Consider the following 22,761-nt stretch of genomic DNA (forward strand, 5'->3'; position numbering starts at 1 on the left):
TTGCAAATGGAAGGTGAATCAAGCTCAATCGGTTTCAAGGGTAAGACTTTTTGGTAGGGTGGTTTAAAACAATATCTTTGGGTGGTTTCTCTCTAGAAAGATGGAATGATAGACAGTTGTGAAAACTATCTAAGATTGAGAACAATTAGGGCATACAAAGCTTAGCTCGTGATAATCTACCATTTTCTCATTCACTTTCCTTTTTATCAAACCCCCTAAAATAAAATTACCCACAACCTTGATTTTAACTCTTTTTTTTTATAATCCCTAAAGTGCTAAACTTTAAACATCTAGCTCCTTTTTTTTTCTTCTTTGCTAAACTCCTAATAACATTTCTATTTTTTTTTTCTTTTTTCTTTTTTTTTCTTTTTCTTTTTCTAGGAGACTATAGCAAGATCTTTTTCTCTTTTTTACATAGAGACAAGCTAATTGAACCAAACCTTAGGGACCTTCTTCTTTAATTTCCTTTTTATTCCTCAACCCAAAATAATCATGCTAACCACCTATCTTTCAAAACTGATTATATTAGCTAGTCCAAATGATTCCAACTTAGCTAAATCAAAAGCCAGTTCTTTGTCGTTCTCAATACTCTCAAGGTTTCACAACCTATAACACAATAAAAATGCCTCACTCAAAAATTCACAACAAGGTTTGAAAGAAAGGTTTAGGTTCAAGGGTAGGGAAAAACAAATCGGGTTAAACGAAAAGATTGGTAAAAATGGAGTGCTAACCCGAGTTTAGAGTTACCATGAGCAAGTATTCAAATTCCATAAGCAAGATAATTTAAGTTCAGGTTAAGTCCAATAATACAGAGATGATTCAATGTTCAAGCAAGTGGAGGAAGCATTCAAAAGACACAAGGTTCTAAACAAAGATTTTTCATTTTTTTCCAAAGATTGATCTAGCAACAATGAACTGTGATTAAGGGCTATAACTTCAATCCTAAGGTTTGACTTTAAACAAGTTGGTTTTAATCATTGTCCCCTAAAATGCATATACAACAATCCTATATGAAACAGTCTAGACTCAATCCTAATATGTAAATGCAACTACATGAAAACTCTCTTTTTTTTTCTTTTTTCTTTTTTTTTAATTTTCAAACTTTTTTTTTTGGGTTTTTTTTAATGCAAATAGAAGCAGACTCAAATGAATAAAACTAGCATGCAAAATTTTGAAATAGGAAAATAAGAAAATAAAACACAATGTTAAATACATTCTCAGACACTCCCCCAAACTTAAATTACACAGTCCACTATGTAAATAAAAGTCTGAAAAAGAAGTCTGAGAATCACACAAAATGAAACAAAATAAAATGCAATGGTATAGACAATGGTTTGGATGAAAGTGGTACCTCATGGGTTGGTGAACAAGGAGGTTGTAGCAGCCTCCATGCTCGTCAACGTGTAGCCAGGATCGTCACCGGCTTAAGCAGGTGCCGGGATTCGCTCATCAGAGAGCTCGGTTATGTGCACGGACGGCTTGTTCGGACCACCATCCAAAAGGTTGATCGGGTAAGGCATCGCGTAGCTCATCGGGTAGGGCATCGGGTAGTACGACAGATATGGTGGGAGAGGTCTGGAATGATCACCAGTATAGCCGCTTGCAGGGTGCATCGAGTACGGCATCAGATACGGCATCTGATATGTCAGAGGGAAAGGACCCGAGTGGTCGCCCGGATGTGTGCTCGATGGTGGCATCGGATACGGCATCGTGTACCCCATCGGGTTAAGCGTCGGATAAGCATCTGAGCGGCTTCTCCGCGATCTATCGGGTCTGGGGACATCCTCCTCTGTTTGGGGCTCGTAAGAGGATGCCTTGTGAGGCTCTGGAGGTGTCAATCCTCGGATTCCTCCTAGTGGTACGCTTCTCCCCATCCATGTGGGTGCATAAGCCAAAGTGGGAGCTGAGGCAAAGCTTGCCTTGTCTTGCAATTCCCTGATCTGCCCTCCCATCACCTTCACTGTGCCAGTAAGGTGTTTCACTTTCCTAGCCAGGAAATTATTCATCATCTTCAACCATCCGATCCGCTAATGAGCTTCCCTCACCCCAACAGGTTGCTTTTGGGAGCAAGCATACTCCTCAAAATCATAGTCCTCTGAATTGCCTCCCTGTCCTTGCCCAGTCGGCTCTCTCTCTTCAGCTTCGGATTCCTCCTCAGGGTTGTACAGCTCCTCCAATGGTGGCGTGAAGTCTATGCTGTCCCCTAGCCGGATTTTTGTGCACACGACGTTGGGCAGGATCATTTGGGTGGCTCCGGCAGTTGGATTAACAAACTTGAAGAGCAACATATCATTTAGCCTCTCATAGGCCAAGAATCTCGCCAGTGTCAGGTACTCGATATCTAGCCATCTGGGCTCATGTACTACTCCCTTCAAGGGCACATCGCAAGCCACCAAGATCGGTGTGACTAATCCTCCTATGGAGATCTCTCCAGCTCCCTCTCGCCTCTCGGTTTTCATTGCCCAGGATTTCAGATATAGGAACTGATCTAGCAAGACAAAGACCAAACTTGTATCCGCAACATCTCCTACTAGCGGTCTACCGTCCCTAGCATTGTCAAACACTCCACACAAGGAAATGTCTAACAGTTGGAGCTCATGATCATTCACATTCCCAGTCTCCTTCCTAGCAAATAGAGTGCAGGCTAGGGACTTGTGAAAATACCTCAAAACAGGGCTCCTTATTTGAGCAGATTTGGAGCTTGTAGACATATAGGGAAGCTTGTCGCCTATTGTCAGCCATAGTAACTTCATCTCCTCCTTGCTTACTTCCATGTTCTCTCCACTACCAGCCTTGAAACCATACAGCTTCTCCATCTCCTTGAAGGTAAGTCGGTATTCCTTGTTGCGCATGAAGAAAGTGATGAACCCGATCCCCCCATCGGGTAGTAGGGTCGGGTGGTCTTCAAAGTAGTGTAACCGCAGCGTGGAAAGGAAGTGAACTGTCTCCTCCTCATAAGCTTCGAGGTTAGCTTGCATCATATTGCCCAGGTGGCACATGTCGAAGAGAAACTCGACATCTCTTTCGATTCCCAACTTCTTCATCGTTTCGCGGTGGGGGTAGCGAGTACCAACAAAGCTCATCTTGCGAAGGACCTTGAAGAGTTTTGCCGGAGTCTCCACCTCTCTTTGCTTCAGCCTCCTCGATGCCAATCGGGTGCGTTCTCTCTGCTCCTCCTCTCGGTCATGGCTCTCCTCCTCCGTGTCTCAATCTTCTTCTTCCGCCGCTCTTTCAGTTACCTTCTCAGCCTTTTCAGAGGCTGGTCTCTTCCCTCTCGCAACCGCGGCTCTGCTCCTCGGCCGTGAGGTTTGAATCTCCTCTGGTTCTCCTCCATCGGCATCTGAATCGACCTCCATGGGATCAGTGATGGTTCTCTCTGACGTAGACAGGTCCCTACGTCAAGGAGATCGGTGGATTGCACTCGCTACCGGGCTTGGTCAGCGAACTTGGGGGTCTGCATGATCGGTTGCTCGAGCAGATGCTCGGGTGACGGATCAGGTGGAGCATTGGGTTGGGGATGCAAAATGTCTAGCCAACAGTTGGGAATGTGGAACGTCTCCTCTTTCTTGGGAATCGCAAGGTTCGACGGCTTCACCCCCGGTTCTTGCAGCGGCGGAGGTTGATCTGCTTCCCTTCTTTTGGTAGGTCTTCATCTTTGGTGCCATTGGTAAATCCTTGAAGGTAACAACAGAGACTAAGCCAAGATTAATAGGGTTAGTCCACAAAGATTGAAAAACTCCATTTCTAGGGAGAGAGAAGAAGCTTGGAAGACAAAGAGTTTAGGGTTTAGTGAAAACTTATGGAGTTGTGAAGTTGAGGCTCCTTAAATAGAGAGGGTTGGCTTCTTGGACTTCTCCGAGAATGGGCTAGGGTTTGTGGAATTTGGACTCCACTCGCCACCCGAGTGGGAACACGATTAGGCGCGTCGGGTACGGATTCGGGTTCCCCAAAATTTCTTTTTTCCTTTTCTTCTTTTTTTTATAATAAATATATGTAAAAACCTAAAATAAGACAAAATAAATAAAATTAAAAGAAAATAAAGGATACCTTTGGAACTTCCTCCCAAGTGAGCATGTTTTAAGTCACTAAGCTTGACTCTTCATGCTCTTTAAGCATGGGTTTTAGGAGGGAGAGGTTTTGGAATCCTCTCCACTGAAAAGACCGGCTCAACCAATCTTACTGGTCTTATCCCGGTTCCACAGCAAATGTAGTATGGACTTCTTTGTGATGCTTGACCTTTCTTTGTTTCGTCTAGGTGGAAAAAGCTGACCATCAATGGTTGCCCTCTTAATTCCCTTCTTGATGCCAAATTCCATTTTGAAGTGCTCTCCATGCTCAATTCTGATCTTCCCTTGTTTCACATCAATCACTGCTCCTACTATTGCCAAGAATGGTCTTCCTATGATCAGTGGATCGTCTGGTTCCTTATCCATATCAAGGATCATGAAATCAGTAGGAACTTCCACTCTCCCAACTCTAAGAGGCAAGTTTTCCAGGATATCAATGGGGTGTCTTATTGTTCTATCAGTTAGAACCAAATACAGACCACTTGGTTTAAAACTGTTGAAACCCATCTTGTTGGCAACTGATAGTGGCATGATGCTGACTGAAGCTTCCAAATCGCACAAGCAGTTGTCGAACATCCGAAATCCTATTGAACATGGCAATGTAAAAGAGCCGGTATCCTCCAATTTCTCCTCGATTTGCAGTTCAGGATCTCAACACACTCCACTCCTTAGAATTGCATTCCTAATTTCTTTGATAGCTTCCTTAACCTCAATCTCCAGCTAAGTTGTCTTCTTGATGATTTTCTCTCGAAGTTCGTGTGGTGGCAAGAGCTTAGGAGGTGGGGCTTTTTGCTTGGACATATGCTCTGCAAGTGCCTCTAATTGGATGTCAAGAGCTGCTCTGAACCTTTCCTCTAATTCCCCTTCCTCTGCTGCAGGCAATTGAGGTTGATCTGTCATCTGAACGTCTACCCGATGTATCATCTGATCACCATCATCGGGTATGTCATCGGGTTCAACCTCGGGTGGTTCTTTAGTATGTGATTCTCAAACTAGTGCTCGATCATCAACTCGATCAGTCTTCTCGAGTGAAGGCTCGGGTTCATACTCGGATATGTAGTACTGGTACTTATTCATCCCATAATGATCCCTATCCTCCCCATCTTGAACATCGCTGTCCTCAGTGAGTTAGTCCTCAAATTCATCATCAAGAAAGATGGCTTGGGTTGTGGCATAGTCTTTTGGGTTCTGAACAGCTTTACCTGAAAGCTGGTTGATTTTTGGAGGAGGTTGGGTGTTGTGTTGGCCTTCTAGGTATCTCAGCTTAGTGTTGAGAGAATCATACTTGGCATTCAGGTCATTATACCCAGAATCGATCTTGTTGCTCATCTCCACGAACTGTTTTACATTGTCCATAGCAGTCGATGCCTGACTCTGTATCATCTGCTGAATCAGTCCGCGTAGATCAGCTTCTTGAGATAGGTTCTGCGGGCCTTGCTGTTGTTGGAATCTAGGTGGTGCAATTGGTTGATGGTAAGTACCAGAATACTGCTGCTTAGGAGCATAGCCTTGATTGTATTGAACAAATGGCTTTTGCTGGCCCTGGTTTCCTTGGACTGCTGATGGGTAGATTTGATCTTAAGGATTTGCAACATTGGGGTTAGGTTTGTAGTTGTTGTACCCTTTGTTGTAACCTCCTTGGTTATTGATGTAGTTCACATCCTCTAGCTGAGGACTCTCCCCATCTTGTTGCTGAAACTGGTCTTCCTCTGTGATGGCATGTATTGATCAAGCTAAAGCCGGAGGGCCGACGTACCGTACGGACGTCCGTACACAATTACAATAAGGCCGAGCCTCTTGATGACACAAAGAGAAGAGGAGAAGTGGAGTTCATGAAGCCCATCATGTGTTCGAGAAGTCTCTAATCTAGCTGTTAGGAAGAAGAAGAGAAAAAGAGTCACAAATGAGCAAGTTGACTTAGGAGGGATCGCCATCAGCTTGGGAACACTTCCCTCTCTCTCTTAATGTCTCTATCGTTTGTTTCTATTTCGGTAAAGGGGGTTGTCCTAGTTGGTTCACCTATTTAAGGTTGTATTCACATGTTGTAAAAGGATATTCTAATAGAATCTTATCTTTTCTCACATTCTCTTTGTTCAACACATAAAACTCTCTCTAATCTACTCAAACTACAAATCTCTTCCGCTAATTCTAACATGGTATCAAAGCATGTTCTTCGATTCTTTACCTTCTAATCTCATCATTCTATTCTACTTTCTTCACTAAGATCTCTACTCGTTACTCTTCTTTGATTTCTCTTTACTTTACTCAATGGATAATTCTAAACCGACTGTTGTTCTCAAGGGAACAAACTACTTGCTGTGAACAAGAACCACAAGAACTGCCCTTGGAGGTTGAGGACTTTGGAGCCATGTCGAAGGAGACTATACACCAAAGGAGATCTCTAAAGGAGATGAGAAGGATATTTCCAAGGTGGGAGAAGAGGAGGCTGAAAGGAAGGCAAAATGGTTTCAAGAGGACCAAGTGTTGCTTTCAGTTCTCCAAAACTCGCTTGACACTCCGATTCTTGAAGCCTACTCATATTGCGAGACAGCTAGAGAACTTTGGGAGACACTCAAGAATGTGTATGGTAATGTCTCTAACTTAACAAGAGTCTTTGAAGTCAAGAAAGCCATTAACCACCTCACCCAAGAGGATTTGGAGTTTACCAAACATCTTGGCAAATTTAGAGAACTTTGGTCCGAGCTTGACACTTTACGACCTAGTTCGTTGGATCCGGTGGTGCTGAACGAACGAAAGGAGCAAGACAAGATCTTTGGTCTCCTCCTCACTTTAAATCCAGCCTTCAATGACCTCTTGAAGCATATCCTAAGAGCCGACAAGCTACCCACGTTTGAAGATATTTTCTCACAAATTCAAAAGGGACAAGGATATCTTGACCTGTTTAGTGGTAAGGGGGAGATCATCACGACCAACAAAGGTGTGTACAAGCAGGAGGACAGAAAGGTGTGGATATGTGACCACTGCAAGAAACGGGGTCACATGAAGGATAAGTGTTGGATACTTCACCCCCATCTCAAGCCGGCCAAGTTCAAGGATAACTTCTCGAAGGAAGCCACCAGCAACAAAGGAACTGGTTCGTCGAAACAAGGAGATGAGGCGGCTATGACAGCAGCTTATGGTGATGTGGTGAGGAAATCCGACTTGGAGGCACTCATTCGATCCATTGCCTCACTCAAGGACTCTGGTATCACTTTCTTTGCCTCTAATCCAAGTAGTTCACTTGTTGTTGACTCGGGTGCTTCTCACCATATGATTAGTAACCCGAGTCTGTTAGACATCATAAAACCTGCTTTAGGGAATGTGATTATTGCCAACGGAGATCGGATACCGGTAAAGGGGGTACGGGACTTGAAACTATTTAATAAAACCTCGCACGATCGATGATGTTCCACACAAATGTCACCAAGAGGTATTGGGGCGATGTTGTCATGACGGCGTGCTATCTGATCAACCGGACACCAACAAAAGTTCAAAACGACCTGTCTCTATTTGAGGTACTAAACAAACTTAAACCATCCTTGGACCACTTACGCGTGTTTGGGTGTGTCTGTTTTGTATTAGTGCCTGGTGAACAAAGGAGTAAACTTGACGCCAAGAGCACCAAGTGTATGTTCGTTGGTTATTCTACGACACAAAAGGGCTATAAGTGCTATGATCCGACTACGAGCCGCTTGTTTGTCTCTCGGAATGTGAAGTTTATGGAGAATGTTGGCTACTTCGACAAGAAAGATTGGAACAGCCTCAAAGATCTCTCATGTTCACCGGATGACCGAGCGTCCAGCTTGAGGTTCCTTCTTGATCACCTCGGAAACGCTCTACCAAAGCCGATATGTGATCAAAGTACGGCTCCCTTGACCAATGGTGACGAAGAGCCCATAATCCCTACGAAACATTCTGACTCTCCGGGCAGTAATGCCCCTCATGAAGCTACCGAGACAGTCTGTGTGAGTGGCGATGACGAGACAGCTGAGGACAGTGTAACCGCATTAGATGACCAAGATGTTGCACGTCCTGTGTTACGGTGAAGTGAACATCTTAAGTCTCGTGAGGCAACAGAACACGATGACGAGACGGCTGAGGATAGTGTAACCGCATTAGATGACCAAGAGGTTGCACATCTTGTGTTACGAAGAAGTGAACGCTTTAAGTCTCATCAGAAAGATAAACGCGTCTACTACAATAGTCAAGCTGTGGCTCATCCACTCCAAGCGGTCTGTTCACATGAGCTTCTACCAGAAGAACATCGGGCCTTCTTTGGCAAGATTGAGGATCATTGGATTCCTCAAACATATGATGAAGCCAAAGATCATGATGAATGGTTGGGAGCTGTTCAGGACGAGACAGGTGCTATGATTAAGAATCATACTTGGGATGAATCAGATTTACCTAAAGGCAAGAAGGCTATTAGTTCCAAGTGGGTCTTCACTATCAAGTATTTGAGTAATGGAGACATTGAACGGTATAAAGCTCGGCTTGTTGCTCGCGGGTTCACTTAAACATATGGAACGGATTACAAGGAGACATTCGCTCCTGTGGCAAAGTTACATACGGTTCGGGTAGTTCTTTCCTTGGCCACCAATCTATCGTGGGAATTGTGGCAAATGGACATCAAGAACACTTTTCTCCAAGGCAAACTCGAATATGAAGTCTACATGACTCCACCACCGGGTCTTGAAGATATTGTTGCCCCCGGGAAAGTTCTCCAACTTCGTAAAGCCATTTATGGCCTCAAGCAGTCTCCGCGAGCTTGGTACCACAAGCGTAGTTCTACCCTGAAAGATCATGGGTTTCGCCGGTCTGAAGCTGATCACACCTTGTTTACACTACAAAGCGCCCTTGGCATTGTGGTTGTCTTGATTTATGTCGATGATATCATCATCTTCGGTGACAACAAGGATGGTATCTCGGATATTAAACTCTTCCTTAAGTCTGTTTTTGATATTAAAGATCTTGGAGAGATGAAATACTTTCTTGGGATCGAAATATGTCGTTCCCCGGAAGGCTAATTTCTATCACAAAGAAACTACACCCTTGATCTCTTTGATGAAACAGGTAAACTTGGCGCTAAACCGGCTCTCACACCACTTGATGAGGACTATCAGCTAAAGCGAAAGGGGGAGAGTCTTAGAGCTCTGGAGGGAAAACCGCAAGAACCGTTGGATGAGCAGTACGAGGATGTCACACGCTATAGAAGACTTGTAGGTAAGTTAATATATCTTACCATTATAAGACCTGACATATGCTATGCTGTAAATCAGGTAAGTCAACACATGAAGGCTCCGACTAAGTACCAGTGGAGCATGGTCGAAAGGATTCTAAGCTATCTCAAGGGGCACCTGGGACAAGGCATTTGGATGGGCAAGAATTCAAACACCGAGTTAGTCGGTTACTGTGATGCGGATTATGCTGGTGACACCCTGGATAGACGCTCCACTACTGGGTACAACACTTTTGTAGGAGGCAACTTAGTGACATGGAAATCAAAGAAGTAAAAAGTGGTCTCATGTTCGAGTGACGAGGCTGAATATCGCGCGATGAGGAAGCTAACAAGTGAATTGACATTGTTGAAGTGATTACTCAAGGATCTTGGCATTGAGACAAAGCAACCGATTACTACGCACTGTGACAACGAAGCCGCTATCCACATAGCTACCAACTCGGTCTTTCATGAGCGAACTAAGCACATGGAAATGGATTGCCACAAGGTTCGTGAAAAGATAGAAGAAGGAGTAGTCTTGCCGTCCCATACTCGGAGTGGAGACCAACTGGCCGACATTTTCACAAAGGCTGCATGTTCCAAGGTTTGCGAACACATTCATAGCAAACTTGGGCTTGTTGACCTTACTCATCCTTGATTTACTCCTCTAATTCGTGGACATCACACTCTTTTTCCCTTAACATAGTTTTGTACCATGAGGTTTTCTCTGTTAAGGTTTTTAATAAGGTGATGCTTCACGGGTTCGAAGCTTAGCCATTACACTCGGCTAAGCTTGAGGGGGAGTATTGATCAAGCTAAATGTAACAACCCATCCCGTGGACCCCACTAGCCTCACTGCTAGCCTACTAGCCTCACTGCTAGTCGTCCCAACGGACCCCAAGCTGGCCCTGCAGGGCATCGATCCTAACCCATCACTGTGGATATCCCAAACCACCAGTAGGTTATTGGTGCGCCAGGCGTTCCTCGAACCCTGGTCCTCACCCTTTAACAACCTTTCCACAGGACAAATTGCCACCAATTGATCTAAGATCATGGCCTCTTGATGACACAAAGAGAAGAGGAGAAGTGGAGTTCATGAAACCCATCATGTGTTCGAGAAGTCTCTAATCTAGCCGTTAGGAAGAAGAAGAGAAAAAGAGTCACGGGTGAGCAAGTTGACTTAGGAGGGGTCGCTATCAGCTTGGGAACACTTCCCTCTCTCTCTGAATGTCTCTATTGTTTGTTTCTATTTCGGTAAAGGGGATTGCCCTAGTTGGTTCACCTATTTAAGGTTGTATTCACATGTTGTAAAAGGATATAATAATAGAATCTTATCTTTTCTCACATTCTCTTTGTTCAACACACAAAACTCTCTCTAATCTACTCAAACTACAAATCTCTTCCGCTAATTCTAACAGCATGGACATGCTGCTGCTGGCTGAGGAGCTTATCCAATTTTTCATTGAGGGCTTTCATGTCTCTCTTGTACTTAGCATCATCCTCTCCAGAAGATCGTACAGTGCGATCATACTCTTCATTGTAATGCCCATCAGATTGAGCCAAGTTCTCCACTAGATCTCAACCTTCATACGCTTGCGGTATCCAGCAACATCCTGATCTTAAGGACTACACCTCGATACAGTGTACTTAGCAATGAAGCATTGCTGAAAGCCATGATGAGGGCATCTGCTTGTGTATCCCTTGAAACGTTCCCAAGCTTCACTGAACGTCTCATTGCTTTTCTGAACGAAGCTGGAGATGTCATTTCTCAGCCTTGCGGTTCTAGAGTTGGAGAAGAATTTGGCTAGAAACGCCTTCTTGCATGCTTCTCAAGTGGTGATGGACTCCTTGGGGAGTGATTTCTCCCAGATGTGTGTTTTGTCTCCCAAAGAAAATGGGAAAAGCCGGAGTTTGAATCCATCTTCACTATCTCCATTGATCTTGGTTAGGTTACAGATCCTATCAAACTCATCGAGATGGTCCAATGGGTCCTCCATTGGCAGTCCATGAAACTTGTTGCTTTGTATCATCTGGATGAGACTACTCTTGATCTCAAAGTTGTTGTTTTGAACAGCAGGTGGCACAATGCCAGGTCTCTGAGTGTGAGTAGATGGAGCATCTCCTGCTCCTATGTCGGTCCTCTCTTGAGGAGCTGGTGGACCATTCTGATTATTCATTATCTCCTCAATTGTGGTTGGTTGCGGTTGATGGACTTGTTGTTGATGGAGTAACCTTGGTCTGTCGATATTGTCGATGAAAGAACTCAAGTGTTGGCTACCCTTGGATTGTGTTTGCATGCACAATCAGTGAACCTAGTGAGTACACGAAGGTCTACCCGATCAAGGTGATCGAGTGATGGGTCGGGTGGGTACTCGGGTTGCACCTAAAATGCAAAACAGACAAACACGAAAGTAAACAAGTCAGTTCCGAACCAAAGTAGATAATAGAACTTGATCTAGCAAGTGCTGAAATCTTAAACATAGCAAATAAAATTCAACCAAATGGCAACAGCGCCAAATAGATAACAGGATTAGGTGAAGACACGCGTATCAAGCTTCCCAAAGCTGGTCGCACCCTAGGCTCTTCTTTGGTGATGCTAGCCATGAGCCCTTGGTGTAAAGGTTGGAGCTTGGCTTGAACTGCCCATTAGGTGACTTGTCTTGCTCTTTCTTGATGATCCTTGGGGACTGGTTGGTGTTGCACATCACTAGGGAGGCCGGTCCCAAGTTGTCCCGCGGGTGGTACGAGTGGCCTAGAGGTGTCCGAGAGGTGGCCGAGAGGTGTTCTAGAAATGCGAGTGGTCATGGCCGAGTGACCGATCCCGTGCTCACATCACTCCTGGTCCACACACATAACCCCCCCCCCCCCCCGAGATTGAACCCCCATCAACCCCAAGATCCGCAATCCGGTCTCAACCGAAAATCTAAGATTGAACCCCATCAACTCATCCGCTCTTAGGTCGCAACCTTCAAGCCATACCGATCACACTCTCAGACCCCGTGATGTGAGCACGGGATCGGATATCGACTCCGCTGACACATTCTGCTTGAAGCCGAATGTCGAATCTCCGATTTCCAACTCCTCCAAATCGTCTGAAACTCACCCAAAAGTCCTAAAAACTCAAGGGAACCACGAACCAACCAAAAGCATGCAAGAAAAACACCACAAACAGACATAAAACAAGCAAAACAAAGGATTCTCATACTTAGATCAGCCATGGTCATGCACTCACCTCTTTTGCAGAAAGTTCTGACCCAAAAGCGACGAATGCATCCCCTTTGAAGGCTTTTCCTTCATTCCTAGCATAAGATCTCCACTCCACAGGAATAAATCTCCCAAACCAAGCCAAGAATCTCCCAAAAACCTCTAAACTCTCAAGCGCTCTCTTTTTTCCCTTTGTTTCTCTCTAGAATAGGCAAAACAATACTCTATCCACGACCTAGGTCGATTTTTTGTTTAAATACCTTGGTTTGGAGATTCTACTTAAACCAAACCGAACAAAATCAACGAAACAAATCAATCCAATCAGACCAGAATTGTTGGTGTTTGACCGACACCCTCCTTGGAGTCGATCGACACCCAACCCCAAAACCGATTATTTGGTTCACGGATGTTACAATTCTCTCCCACCAACATAGATTCGTCTTCAAATCTCTAAGAACCATCAGTCAAAGACTCTCGTGCAACCGTCTTCATGGCCCGCACCTCCTCTGACCGATCTACAAAGGTTATCTCCAGGTGATAGACTCACGTTCCAGGCATTATTTGCTCCCGACTTTTGGACTTTCCTTTACTCATTGGTCTTAACCTTGAGTTTTTGATTTGCTCCTCATCAGGCCTTAGCTTGCATGCCATAATATTTGCTCATCATCGGCCTAAGCCCGCATGCCATAATATATAAGAAAAGTCCAATATACGTCTCTTGGGTTGCCAACCCACAGCACGTCCCTGGATCGTCATCCAAAGTTGATATACCAGCCATACTCTCAAGCCACAAAGTCTTAGAATATGATGGTACTTGGAGAACTAAAGTTCCCCAAGAGCCGTTCAAGACCATATGTCCTTAGAGTAAACAATTCTGAACACGTCTAAGTCCTATCTCCTAACAAGGTCTCCCTCTCGTGGCTCACGTAAAACAAACATCACAATGTCATACCAACCACATATTCCCTCACTGGAATTCCTCCTGACCACACAAGGATCATCAAAATGCCACAAGGGCCGCCACTAAGGCCAACAAATTTCCTAAACAGGATCGCCACAAAGACCAAACAAATGTCTTAAACAGGACTGCCACAAAGGTTAAACATTTGTACTAACAAGGACCGCCATAAAGGCTACACATCCCGAAGGACTGTCACGGATACCATTCGCCCGATGGACTATCACAAAGACCTCTCGTCCCGAAGGACCGTCATAAAGACCACTCGCGCCGAAGGACCGTCACAAAGACCATACATCCCAAAGGACCGTCACGAAGACCACACATCCAAGAGGATTGCCTATACAGGCCACACATCCCGAAGGACCATAACGAAGACCATACATCTCGAAGGACCGCTTAAACAGGCAAAAATGGCTAAACAGCCCGCCACAAAGGCCACACAATTGGCTAAACAGCCCACCACAAAGGCCACACAATGTCTCAGAAGACCGCCACACACAGGATACACCGCCACACACGAGCCCGCCACAAAGGCCACACAAGCCCTACCAAGGCTCACAACCACTAAAAATGGACAAATTCTAACTCCCATAAAACTTTCCATTTTTAGCACTTCCTTTTCTAGAAGCTTTACCGTTTTAGAAACTTACACTTCAGGAAACTTCCCTCTTTTAGCACAAGCTTTGCGGAATCTTGTATCCCATGGCTTTGCTCCAGAAACACTCATGAGCACGTTCTACAGAGGAGTTGATGTGAGGTATAAAATGGCTTTTGATACAGCTAGCAATAGAGATTTCATGACCAAAACATAAGGAGAAGCTCAACAGTTGATTGAGAATCTTGCATCTAGTAACAACAACCATTGTGTTGATTATGATAGAACTGTGAAAAGCAGTTAAGAAGGAGATATGAAACATATATAACACGTCCCGAAGGACCATCACGAAGACCATACATCTCGAAGGACCGCTTAAACAGGCAAAAATGGCTAAACAGCCTGCCACAAAGGCCACACAATTGGCTAAACAGCCCGCCACAAAGGCCACACAATGTCTCAGAAGACCGCCACACACGGGATACACTACCACACACGAGCCCGCCACGAAGGCCACACAAGCCCTACCAAGGCTCACAACCACTAAAAATGGACAAATTCTAACTCCCATAAAACTTTCCATTTTTAGCACTTCCTTTTCTAGAAACTTTACAGTTTTAGAAACTTACAGTTCAGGAAACTTCCCTGTTTTGGCACAAGCTTCGCGGAATCTTGTATCCCATAGCTTTGCTCCATAAACACTCATGAGCACGTACTACAGAGGAGTTGATGAGAGGTATAAAATGGCTTTGGATACAGCTAGCAATAGAGATTTCATGACCAAAACAGAAGGAGAAGCTCAACAGTTGATTTCGAATCTTGCATCTAGTAACAACAACCATTGTGTTGATTATGATAGAACTGTGAAAAACAGTTAAGAAGAAGATACGAAACAGATTGTTGAGTTGACTGCAAAAGTGGAAAAAAATTTGAGAAGATATTAGAGGAGTGTGAGAAAAAATAAAAAACTCTAATTAACACTTCTCTTCATCTGATTCCCTCTAAAGGATGATTATCATTTGACCCAAAATCAACAACAGTTTTTTCCTCACCATCAGACTCAAAATAAGACTCATGATGCTCCTTAACCGAATCATCATCTTTAATTAGATATGTCTCTTAATCGTCAAAAAAAAAAAAATAGATATGTCTCTTGTAGTTTCTCTTAGTTCCACATTAGCTTCTTTAACAATCTAGTCTACAGCTTAAACATCACAATCTGCAACCGCAAGTACATTCACATTCTTGTACATTGAAACGAAAATATCCCTTCAAAGATACTCCAATTATGTTAATATCTCCATGAGATGAGGTGGTCCTCAGAGACAAAATCTATCTTACTATTGTTAAGTAGCCTAGAAACTTCAATTCCACAGAAGTTCCACTATTTATAGTTTTCATTAGGCTCAAATTCTGGACACAATGAGATAAAGTTACATTAAAAACGAGCATTGTAAAAGAAAAAAAAAACAAATGTATAAAGGATGCTATGTTCTTCCATCTTCCTATTCACATAACAATTGAAATTACATAAATTTTTAAATAAATAAATTACTATTAATTCCCTCAAACAAACAAAAAACCCAAAAGATTCATTAAGAAGAAGAATCTTATAGGCTTCCTGATGACGTGTCCCTTTGTGAAGGGCTTCTCCAAAAGCCAGCCCCATAGAAACGATCCAACATCTCATTCTCAAGTCTAACGACGTCGTTTATCTCATCGCTCACGTGACATTCCTCAAAAACAATCTCAGCCGTCGGATCTTCTTCATTCAATCTAGCGTGAACGGTGCTCTCGCTCCCTTCCGCCGCCGCTGACGCAAGCAAACCATGCCGTTTCCTCGTGAACCGTCGCCGTTTGCTTCGTCTCCAAGCTTTCTTACAAACCGCCGCCGGAACTTTATAAACGGCCAAAACCACCAGATTCACAACTGCGCATGGACAACAACACCAAACCGCCGCACACTCGGCCGCCACTCCTCCTGCCACCTCTCCAACTTTTCTCCTCTCTTTACCTAACGCCATCGTCGGTGGAGAAGAAGAGTTTCTCATCGTCGATTCTTCCGACGACGCTAACAACGCCGATTTCAAAATCACGTGGCGAGTCATTAGCATTAATAAATGAGTTTCCGGTTTTGGGATTTTTTTATTTTTGTAAATATTCCCGGTTATCGGATTAGTGAAATAACCTAGAAGAATCTAGTGAAAAGTGACCCATGTTTGATAAGGGTCATTCATCATTGAGATTCTAAAGGTTATGTTTACTAATCAAATCATGATGGTGATGATGATGATCCCAAGAGGAGGAGAAAGGTTGGGAGAAGACAAACAAAGAAACTTGTGGATGATAAAAGTAGAAATAGGGAGAGGGAGAGAGTAACGAAAAGTTTGATGAGTTAAAAAATAGCTGTCGTAAAAAAATTTGTGAAGATTGGTTGTAAATTTTCTTGAAACGTTTGGGTCAGAGAGAATAACTGAATCAGAGAGATAAATATGGAACCGAGAAGATCGGTGAGGATATATAACTAAAATATTTTTTTTTCTTCTTTTTCTAAATTTAACAAAGAATAATAAATAGGAGGATTGATAATTGGCAATTGTTTTTCTTAAAAAACTAAATTTAACAAAACAGAAGATATAAAGTTTATTTTTGGCTTTTTCTAATTGTATATTTGTCGATTTTTATAGTTCGATATAATAAATAACGGTTTCAATAAATTTGTTTTAAGAAGCTAATAATTTTAATTTTTGAAGTCTTTAAAATTCAAGTGATTTTATGGTTGATCGCTTTTTTGGTGATAGTTTTTTGTTTTGGAAAATATCTAATGTATATAAAAAAAATTCTGAGTTTTAAATTTTTTTTCTCTTGAATTATTATATATTTTCTCTTAAATTATTATATATTTTTCCTGTTTTGAATATTTCTTTGTGTTTTGGTTAGTAAGGAAAGAGTCTCATCATACCACCTATGATTACTCAAATCTCATATATTACTCTATTATACATTAATTATCTTATTTTATGCAAACTTGAAATTATGTCTTTTCATCATGTTTTGTGATTATATATATAACTATATAAGTTGTATCATTTTATTTTATAATAAAATTTAATATTCTCTGTTTACATGGTATACGAACAGATTTTAATCATGAGTTTCAATCTAATGATATTAACAATCAAACTCAATGTCCTTCAAATTTTATTTATTTTGTTGTTTCTTCTAGTCGACGACATCAGGTTATTTCAATGTTATTTGGTTGTTTCTTTTTTTTTTTGGTAAACTGTTATTTGGTTGTTTGTTTGTTATGGTATTTTGTTTGTTATTTATCAGATTTTTGTACTAATAAATGGTTTTTTTTTAAGTGAAAAGCATAAAAATAAAAGACAGTTGCCAATTTTTCTTTTGGCTGCGATTTGAGAAAAGAGAGAGACTTGTTTGGTTTTGTCCACACGTGACGTGAGTGATGTTGGTATAAAGTCGTTTTTGGAGTTCTCTTCTTTTTGTGTGTTGTTTTGTTTAAATCTCAATATGAACCACAAAATTTGTTTGCTTATCAAAGCACCTGATCGTACTTTCTTCTTTTCTCATTTTCAATCTGTTTAGTCAATTTTTATGCTACTGCCAGCTCGATATGAGCATTTATCACACAAAAAGATATTTAATTTTATATGATTCTTAAGACTTTGAATGCATCTTATCTGCACATATAGTACGTATGCATTGGCATGAGGATTTTTTTTAATATGTTTTGCTTTTTTAAAGATATATAATTTGTGAAAAGTTGTTGAATATCATTTTCAGTCTACGTGTAATGTTAGTCATATTGATAGACATTTTGTTCCACTTGCACGTACAGTTTGTCATATTATAAAATGTATGTGTTCATGTGAGTTTTTGGATCGCCCCCTAAAGCCACTAAACTATATGAGTGGAGGAAGTTGTCATGCTACTTTAAGAATTAAGATGAATTTCTAAAGGCAAACCAAAAAATTGAAGTAAGAACGAAGACGGTTAAGTCAAGAATATCGCAAAATGCATATGATTTCTTGTAGCGGAAGATGGACCACCAATTGAGAGATAGGATCTGAATCTCTTCTCCCAAGTCACACTTCTAGTTATATCTTCTGCAACCGTATTTGTCTGAATTGATGGAAAGTTTATCAAAATAGAAAAAACTAGAACTAAGGGCATCTGCATTGGGAGAATATTTTTAGGTGTTCTTAGAGTAAAAATATTATGAAAATAATGTAAGATCATTAGTTTAGATATTTTGTTAAGAAATTGGTTATTGGAAGAACATGTTTAAGATCATAAGATTTAATAATATAATAATCTAAAACATATTACAATTTAAAAAAATTTAAAAATAACATTTAAATTGCAAACTTAAAAAACTTATACTAAAATTCAAAATACAATACCAAATTTTTGTGAAACAAAAAAATATTAAAGATAAAAAAAAACAAACATATCACTTAATTAAAGCACACAAACATTGTATTTAATTAATACATAGTTTAATGTCGAAATTTATTCCATATATTCTCAATCAAATCCTCTTTTAATTTGTGATGTGCTTGTTTATCACGAATTATTGTATGACCATCACCTAAACCTTCAAGATTTGAAGGCATATTTACTGAAAACGTAAGATCCAGAGTAGATCCGGTTCCATCTTCTTGTTGGAATTCTTGTTCGTCATAGAGTGTGTATGAATCTCGTTCATCTTCGACAATCATATTATGGAGTATGAGACATGCTCTCATAATATATGCAATTTTACCCTTCGCCCAGAAAAAGAGATAGATTTTTAATCATGGTGAATCTAGATTGCAGGACTCCAAATGCATGCTCAACATCTTTTCGTGCACCTTCTTAACGTTCTGCAAACAAACGATGTTTCGGGTGTTGTGGTTGTGGGATGGATTTAACAAATGTCGCCCATTCAGGGTAAATACCATTCGTCAGATAGTAAGCCAAATTATACTCACTTCCGTTGACATAGTACATAACTTTGGGAGCTCGACCGTAAATAATGTCATTAAATACTAATGATTAATCAAGAACATTTAAATCGTTACAAGTACCTGGAGCTCCAAAAAATGTGTGCCATATCCAGAGATCTTGTGAAGCTACCGCCTCCAAAACAATTGTTGGTTTACCGGTGCCTCGTGAATACATTCCTTTCCAAGCGGTTAGGCAATTTTTCCACTTCCAATGCATACAGTCGATGCTTCCAACCATCCCGGGAAAACCCCGCTGTTCTCCATAAAAGAGTAGCCTTTGAAGATCCTCTGGTGTGGGTCGGCGTAGGTATTCAGTGCCAAACAAGTCAACTATTCCGACGATGAAATGTTCCAAATATTTACGAGCAGTCGATTCAGCAAGAAGTATATATTCGTCAACCGAGTCCGACCCAATCCCATATGCTAATAGTCGAATTGCTGCAGTACATTGTTGTAGCGGTGATAAACCATTCCGGAAGGTTGCATCCTTTTTTGGTTTAAAATATGGAACTTCTTCACTGAGATGATTCACAATACGCAAGAGCAATGACTTGTTTATTCGAAACCGTCGGCGAAATTGCCTCTCCGTGTAAGTCGGATTATCACTAAAATAATCGTTCCACAAACGTTCGTGCCTATCTTCCCGTTTTCTATCGATATATGTACGTGTATTCCTTTCGGCCGGAATTTCCTCTTCAGCAGCTTCAAATTGATTATTAAATTGCTCTTGAAAAAATTGGTTAAAACTATCATTACTTGGATCATAATGGTAGCGAAAATTGTTGGAAGAAGATGCCATAAGATGCACAAGAGAAAATAAAACAAGAAAATAAACTTGCAATGAGAACTTTGATTGTATGTTTTTGGTGAGAGAAGGAAATGTTTGTTTTTGATGAAATAAAACCTTGTGCTCTTCTCATATAGAGGGATCATCAACTCTTGTGATACATCAACTCTTGTGACTCTGTCAATTTTTGACTTTAAAACTAAAATCCAAACAAACAAAATACCATCATACAATTCACGGGTTCACTAGCCGATCACGGGTTCACTAGCCAAAAAGCCTACAATCATACAATTCACGGGTTCCCCATCCTGGGTACATACCAAAAAGCTTACAATCATACATAAAGCCTAAACAAATTTACTTAGTACCAATACCATAACCATCATACCAAAGCAAACAACAACTACCAATTCAGGGGCCATTTGAAACAATGGTTTCTTCTCTCGTGCCTCAGTAACAAGCCTCTCCAGATTCACCAACCTCTGATCTGAATGGTTTTGATGGTCCTTGAGCTGGATCAGTTGGTCCTTGAGCTGGATCAGTTGTGTCTCATAATCAGGAAGTGGTTCAGCTTCACGGCTCCACATACTTGTGAATCCAATCTCAGTTGATGGTTGCGAAGGATAGTAACAGGTCTCAGCCTCCTCTTCGGACTCTTCGGAACTATAGTCTAATGGGCTGTTTATTCCATAGTCGTATATAGAGTCAAGTCCCATGTCTTCTTCAACATGAAACCGAAAACACATATATAAGTTTCCAACTAATATATAAACGCTTATGAAACAGGTGATTTCGTAACAAAAGATCCGAGATTCATTAACAAGTTGAACAATATCACATATCTGATTCATAAACACATTAAAAACATAAGACAAACATAGTTAAAACAAACATAAACTACAACGGAGATATCATCTACTATTTCTTCTAAGTTAAAACAGTTCAGCCATTAGCTTCTTCTTTAGAGTTTTTTCATCTTCGTCTAGAGTTTCTTTCTTGGCAATGAGAGTGTCAAGAATGGACATCTTTTGGAGTTCTTTCATGCCCTCCAAATCCTTCTGTTTTATCTCCCACATGTGACTAAACTCTGCAGATGGTGCAGCCTTCTCTTTACCTTTGTTCCTTAATTTTTTCATTGCCTTTATGCCAGGAGGCCTGCTCTCGTGCTCACTAACGACAGAACCTGTAGATGGTGCAGCATCATCCGCTTTTCTTTTGTTAGAGTTGGTTGTCTTTGGAGTGGGGTTCATAGCCTTCAGGTTTACCCATTTATGTTCATAGCGTAGCACATTCCAAGCATACTCCATACCAAACTTCTTCTTGTACAGCTTAGTGTAGATTTGGTGAGCATTCTGCAGAATATCTAAATCGTTCATGCCACTTGCTTTCTCACCCTCTGCCTCTGCAAAAGCTCCACAGAACCTGCTCACTTCCTTACTGATTTTTTGCCATCTTTGTCTACAATGTTCAGGGCGCCTAGGCTCAGCACCACCAAGTACATGACTACTTGTTTCAAAATAGTCTCCTATACGGATCCAAAAGGACCCTACCTTTTGGCCATTCCCAACTATTGCATCCTTCGATGTGTTTAACCAGCCGCTTATTAGGACTAAGTCATCTTGTGTGGACCATATCCTTCTCTCCCTACGCTGTTCTGCTGTCTCTTCTGATTGACTAGGAGGTTGACTCGGCTGTGAACTAGTTTGTGAACTAAAAGCATGATTTGAGAGGAACCAATGTTTACATTGGGAGCAAAGCTGTCATATGGGAAGTTAAGAAGGCTAAAGTAGGATTGAGACTGACTGTTAGGAGTATTGTTTGATTCCATAGTAATCAAATTTAAACAAGGAAGAAACTGAGATATTATTGGAAAGTTCTTAGAGATTGGTTAAAAGATATGAGAGATTAAGAAAGAAGAAAATAAGATAGATGATAGAAGAGAAGTAAAAGATATGAGAGATTGAGTATTTGGCTCGGATGTAATATAGAGAAGTTAAGAAGATCATTAAATCCAAAGTTTGGAGTTGTTAGAGATTTTTAATTCTAAATAACCATTACCTACTTCAGTCAAATCAGAAGTAAATAACCATTACCTACTTCATATTATTCAATTTTAAAAGTTGTAAAAGTTTCAAAGGTTTCATAGAAATCAGTTTTTAAAGTTTTAAGACAACTCTAACATAAAAAGCAAAACTACAATCAAAACCTTTCCGTGAATAACCGCTTATACGAGAACATGACCAGATCACAACAACTCAAACATATTATACAAGACATAAACCAAACAAACATCCAAGACCATCACAAAACAATTCTGAGAAACTCATTACACAATCAAACAACACTTAACAAGCCACTACAATCACATAAAATCTATGAATAACCACTTATACACTACTACACAAACCACAACACCACTCAAATCAGGAAACCAACCTTGCATTACATATAGTGAGTGTGACTTACCTTTTAGTTTCGAGTAAATGCAGGTTTGTTGATGGTTATCCGATTTAATTTGCCCTGGTTAACCTCACCTACAAACCTCATAAACAAAGCAAAATCGATTAATGTTCATCAGTGTTAAGGTTGATTTCAAATACAATATACGACACTCAGAATTCAGTCATACATCCTGGAAGCTCACTAAAATCCTATATTGATTAATCAAAACCTTTAATTGACAGATGAGACGAAACCCTATACCATGTTACTAAACCGAAACCTAATTCACAGATTTCAATACCCTAAATCGATGAAACATCGATGAAACAATAACTGACAGAGGAAACGACGGGACTACCTTGTCTATATCGCCGGAGATGAGATTTGCAAGACAAAAGAGACGAGGAGACAAAGGCTCAAGTAGAGGATTTCGACTTCACCTTCAAATCGCCGGACATATGAATCGACAAAAGAAGAA

At 41.1% G+C, this 22,761-nt stretch overlaps 4 protein-coding genes and 1 non-coding gene across 5 annotated transcripts; 2 read left to right on the plus strand and 3 right to left on the minus strand.

Moving 5' to 3' along the window:
- The first annotated feature begins 6,335 nt into the window (after positions 1 to 6,335).
- Positions 6,336 to 8,584, plus strand: LOC147944052 (uncharacterized). Its single transcript, XM_087512436.1, has 4 exons — positions 6,336 to 6,385; positions 6,434 to 7,418; positions 7,727 to 8,096; positions 8,145 to 8,584. The coding sequence occupies exons 1-4, from the start codon at positions 6,336 to 6,338 to the stop codon at positions 8,582 to 8,584; spliced, it is 1,845 nt and encodes a 614-aa protein (XP_087368562.1).
- Positions 8,585 to 10,953: 2,369 nt separating this feature from the next.
- Positions 10,954 to 11,060, plus strand: LOC147944053 (small nucleolar RNA R71). Its single transcript, XR_015558607.1, has one exon. It is a non-coding gene; the product is annotated as a small nucleolar RNA R71 (small nucleolar RNA).
- A 4,353-nt stretch (positions 11,061 to 15,413) lies between these two features.
- Positions 15,414 to 16,523, minus strand: LOC104787009 (uncharacterized). The gene has a single exon (XM_010512500.3). It carries the CDS (start codon positions 16,157 to 16,159, stop codon positions 15,656 to 15,658), a length of 504 nt encoding a protein of 167 aa, XP_010510802.1. The 5' UTR covers positions 16,160 to 16,523; the 3' UTR covers positions 15,414 to 15,655.
- Positions 16,524 to 18,923: 2,400 nt separating this feature from the next.
- LOC147944054 (uncharacterized) lies at positions 18,924 to 19,853 on the minus strand. Its single transcript, XM_087512438.1, has 2 exons — positions 19,211 to 19,853; positions 18,924 to 19,096 (listed from the first exon to the last, which is right to left on the minus strand). The coding sequence occupies exons 1-2, from the start codon at positions 19,851 to 19,853 to the stop codon at positions 18,924 to 18,926; spliced, it is 816 nt and encodes a 271-aa protein (XP_087368564.1).
- A 920-nt stretch (positions 19,854 to 20,773) lies between these two features.
- LOC104789290 (glutathione S-transferase T3-like) lies at positions 20,774 to 21,669 on the minus strand. Its single transcript, XM_010515013.2, has 2 exons — positions 21,586 to 21,669; positions 20,774 to 21,532 (listed from the first exon to the last, which is right to left on the minus strand). The coding sequence occupies exons 1-2, from the start codon at positions 21,667 to 21,669 to the stop codon at positions 20,774 to 20,776; spliced, it is 843 nt and encodes a 280-aa protein (XP_010513315.1).
- Positions 21,670 to 22,761: the final 1,092 nt, after the last annotated feature.

This window comes from Camelina sativa, chromosome 5 (genome assembly GCF_030686135.1).
Source record: "Camelina sativa cultivar CO46 ecotype springtype chromosome 5, ASM3068613v1".
Lineage (NCBI taxonomy): Eukaryota > Viridiplantae > Streptophyta > Magnoliopsida > Brassicales > Brassicaceae > Camelina > Camelina sativa.

Coding starts and splice junctions, on each gene's coding strand:
- LOC147944052 (XM_087512436.1), top strand. CDS start 6,336: ATGGATAATTCTAAACCGACTGTTGTTCTCAAGGGAACAAACTACTTG. Junction 7,419..7,726: donor CCAACGGAGATCGGATACCG/GTAAAGGGGGTA, acceptor ACGACACAAAAG/GGCTATAAGTGCTATGATCC. Junction 8,097..8,144: donor AGATGACCAAGATGTTGCAC/GTCCTGTGTTAC, acceptor GTGAGGCAACAG/AACACGATGACGAGACGGCT.
- LOC104787009 (XM_010512500.3), bottom strand. CDS start 16,159: ATGCTAATGACTCGCCACGTGATTTTGAAATCGGCGTTGTTAGCGTCG.
- LOC147944054 (XM_087512438.1), bottom strand. CDS start 19,853: ATGGCATCTTCTTCCAACAATTTTCGCTACCATTATGATCCAAGTAAT. Junction 19,097..19,210: donor AATGTATTCACGAGGCACCG/GTAAACCAACAA, acceptor ATTAATCATTAG/TATTTAATGACATTATTTAC.
- LOC104789290 (XM_010515013.2), bottom strand. CDS start 21,669: ATGGAATCAAACAATACTCCTAACAGTCAGTCTCAATCCTACTTTAGC. Junction 21,533..21,585: donor ATGACAGCTTTGCTCCCAAT/GTAAACATTGGT, acceptor ACTAGTTCACAG/CCGAGTCAACCTCCTAGTCA.